Here is a 3,844-nt window from a genome sequence, read left to right as displayed (position 1 = left end):
TTAAAACTAAGTATACTTGTTAATCTGGCTTGATTTTAAAACTAAGTATACTTGTTAATCTGGCTTGATTTTAAAACTAAGTATACTTGTTAATCTGGCTTGATTTTAAATCTAAGTGTACTTGTTAATCTGGCTTGATTTTAAAACTAAGTACACTTGTTAATCTGGCTTGAGTAAAACTAAGTATACTTGTTAATCTGGCTTGATTGTAAAACTAAGTATACTTGTTAATCTGGCTTGATTTTAAAACTAAGTATACTTGTTAATCTGGCTTGATTTTAAACTAAGTATACTTGTTAATCTGGCTTGATTTTAAAACTAAATATACTTGTTAATCTGGCTTGATTTTAAAACTAAGTATACTTGTTAATCTGGCTTGATTTTAAAACTAAGTATACTTGTTCATCTGGCTTGATTTTAAAACTAAGTATACTTGTTAATCTGGCTTGATTTGAAAACTAAGTATACTTGTTAATCTGGCTTGATTTTAAAACTAAGTATACTTGTTAATCTGGCTTGATTTTAAAACTAAGTATACGTGTTAATCTGGCTTGATTTTAAAACTAAGTATACTTGTTAATCTAGCTTGATTTTAAAACTAAGTATACTTGTTAATCTGGCATGATTTTAAAACTAAGTATAATTATTAATCTGGCTTGATTTTAAAACTAAGTATACTTATTACTCTGGCTTGATTTTAAAACTAAGTATACTTGTTAATCTAGCTTGAGTAAAACTAAGTATACTTGTTAATCTGGCTTGAGTAAAACTAAGTATACTTGTTAATCTGGATTGAGTAAACTAAGTATACTTGTTAATCTGGCTTGAAGATTAATAAGTATACTTAGTTTTACTCAAGCCAGATTAATAAGTATACTTAGTTTTACTCAAGCCAGATTAACAAGTATACTTAGTTTTAAAAGGCTTGATTTTAAAACTAAGTATACTTGTTAATGTGGCTTGATTTTAAAACAAAGTATACTTGTTAATGTGGCTTGATTTTAAAACAAAGTATACTTGTTAATCTGGCTTGATTTTAAAACTAAGTATACTTATTACTCTGGCTAGAGTCGAACACAAACAGTGAAAGTTCATAAAAAGGATCAATAGAAAATTACATAAAACTGGAGAGGAACCAAAAGACAATTATGCCAGCGTTACAAACGCTGATGAAAAACATTATTCAGTAAGTCATTCACATAAGAAATTCATCCAAAGAGGTCCATCTTAACCAGAAATTAGCAGTATTCAATTTATCTAATTCCCAAAGAACATTAATACCATACATATCTCTTTACATATGCAATTTAAGAAATGTTAATATTTAATATTAAGAAGTAGAATGTAACTCTATAAAGTTCATTAGAAGCTGACCTTGTTCATCACTTCTCTTAAGATGGTCGGCAACAGCTTTGAGGATGGTCTGGAGTGAAAGTAGTTGAGAACACTGTGCCAAACCAAGAGTGAACAGCTCGCACCAAGTTCCCTGCACTAGAGCAGTTTGGACGTCTGGTCTAGATGACCAAAGAAAAAAACACACGTAAAACCTCACATGTGCAAAACCCCAGATCTCTTGTAATTAACAGTGACTACAGTTTCTGGAAAGTTAGTGGTCTGTGCCCTTAAGATTTTGGGGAATCTGCAAAACTAGCTTTAAATAAACCAAGCAGAAAATGGTGGGATATTAAGAGAGTAAAATGTATGAGGCAACTTTTTATAAACTGATATACTAACTTTCTTGCAACAGGCTTGGTCAACTTGACCAAGTTCATGACTCCAAAGTGATCACCATAATTTCTGTACCATATTTGTTGCCATGTTTTGTGTATTTTCATGACTTTAGGCAAGCTGTCAGTAAAACATTACAAGTCTTACATACCCAAAAAATCTGATTTTTTAATTAAATACTTTTAATACAAATTTATTTATTCATAAATAAGTGGAGACAGAGTGCTGACTGCTCTGAGTGCAAAGTGATTTTTATGTTAAGATTATAAATACTTTTATCTTATAATTGTGAAATTTTGTATGCATTATCTCTAAAACCTCCTAATTAAATATCTAGCATTTTTCTCTGCAAAAACTATATTTTAGCTGTTATTTTCTCTACCCTAACTCTACAGCTAACTGGTCAATTTGACCAACCTCGTAATCCTAAAAAAAATCCAAGTAAACCTAATTACTTTTTTTCCTTTCTAAAATGAATGCAAATTAAAACATGAAACTTCAATTGTTTATAATAAATAGCTTAAAGCTCATTGTAATAGTATACATCTGTTTATACTTAATTCTATTGTTTTATTACTGTTTGTATCACGTCTAACTAATAATCCTACCACACAAGTTGTAAAGCATATTGAATTATGTTGATGCTCATGAGCATACCTCATGACGAAGTATTATTACTAGTTTCATTATCTTCCCAAATCCAAGCTAATAAGTTTCTAATTTTTACATTTTAGTTACTTTTATAATAATAAGTAAAGAATACACAAGAAAAACAAATATAATGCTTATCTGGGTCTTCTAGTTGTTGTTTTTTGCTATCGACTGTTGATGAAACTTAAGCCTACTTTTTTTTTATACTATTGGTATGATACTATACAATGAATAATTATTTAATTAAATAATGCACCTAACAATCAGAATAATATCAAAGGACTTTGTTTGCTTTGTGCATAACTATAATAATTTTCCTGACTTTTTAACTATGAAATCAGAGCCTTTAAAAACTCAGTTAAGCTTGTCGACGTGAATATCATGAGAAAAAGTTTCAAACTGAAGGCATAATAGACAATTTTCTGTACAGAAAACAATGTAATCGTCATTTGGTAGATTATGATTTTGGCTTTCTATTGGTTAAAATAATATAGAATAAAAAATCAGAGAACTGTTGGAAACTTGTGAAAGAGAGGATGTGAGATGTGGGTTTGATTTTATAGTTTATGGCTTTGTAAACACTAAAATTTTCCTTGCCTGAAAATGCATTTCTGGTAGATACTCACCTCTACACACACAAAGTTATTTTTCCTGTGCATCTTCCTTGGAGTGTTGCATGCCACTAGCCATTAGTGAACTCTCACTTAACTCTTTTGTCACAGGTACCTTTTACTGCACATGACACAAGGTTTTATTAAACTACTTTTTTGTTTATTTATACCAATTAGAATAGCATCAAATCTTAGCTAACAATCCATATTTTAATAGTATACAAGTTTTAAGTTCTTAATTCTAAAAGGAAATATATAAAAAAAATCCTGAATTTCCACTAGTGTAACACACATGACAAATTTTGTCTTAGCATGTCATCATCCCTATTTAATCCATCACCCCTGAAAATGCAAGAAATTAAATGTGAAATGCTCTCTATAAAATCGTTATTGCTTAAACAGATCATAATTTTTAAGGCCTTCAATTCTGTTTTGTTACAGAGCTATCAAAGAGAAAATCATACCCCTCCTGCCACATCCTCCCTTTCACAATTGGTTGATAGTTCTCTCTTACGTTCATTATATATTATTTATAACCAATAGAAAGTCAAGGTTTTCATATATCAAATGGCATTTTGTATAACATTGTGTTTGAACAGAGAATCGTCAATGTCACTCGGAGTAGCAATTTTGTTCCTGTGGGAAAGTTAACGACTAGTTTGGATGAATTGTAGAAAGCCAGGAAAATTTTTAGAAGTAAGTGAATTTGTCTATTTTTTGCATGTTATTAGTCTATATTCTTTGATGTATTATTTAATTAAATAAAAATTGTTAAGTGCTTTACCATAATCGCTAATAAAATCAGGCTTAACTCTACTCGACAATTGAGGGCAAGACAAAACTAAGATTGGGTA

General features: G+C 29.8%; 1 protein-coding gene across 1 annotated transcript in view; it reads right to left on the bottom strand.

Annotated features, from left to right (window-relative positions):
• Nucleotides 1–1,330: 1,330 nt before the first annotated feature.
• The window catches only part of LOC106476626 (nuclear receptor subfamily 2 group C member 2-like), a 13,382-nt gene continuing 10,868 nt past the window's right edge, over nt 1,331–3,844 (bottom strand). The window contains exon 7 of the mRNA XM_022380438.1: nt 1,331–1,514. Within this exon, the coding sequence (XP_022236146.1) occupies nt 1,331–1,514 (184 nt within the window). The remainder of the gene's footprint in view (nt 1,515–3,844) is intronic.

The sequence above is a fragment of the Limulus polyphemus genome, unplaced genomic scaffold, assembly GCF_000517525.1.
Source record: "Limulus polyphemus unplaced genomic scaffold, Limulus_polyphemus-2.1.2 Scaffold11059, whole genome shotgun sequence".
NCBI classification, from domain to species: domain Eukaryota; kingdom Metazoa; phylum Arthropoda; class Merostomata; order Xiphosura; family Limulidae; genus Limulus; species Limulus polyphemus.
This window is presented reverse-complemented; position numbering and strand designations above follow the sequence as displayed.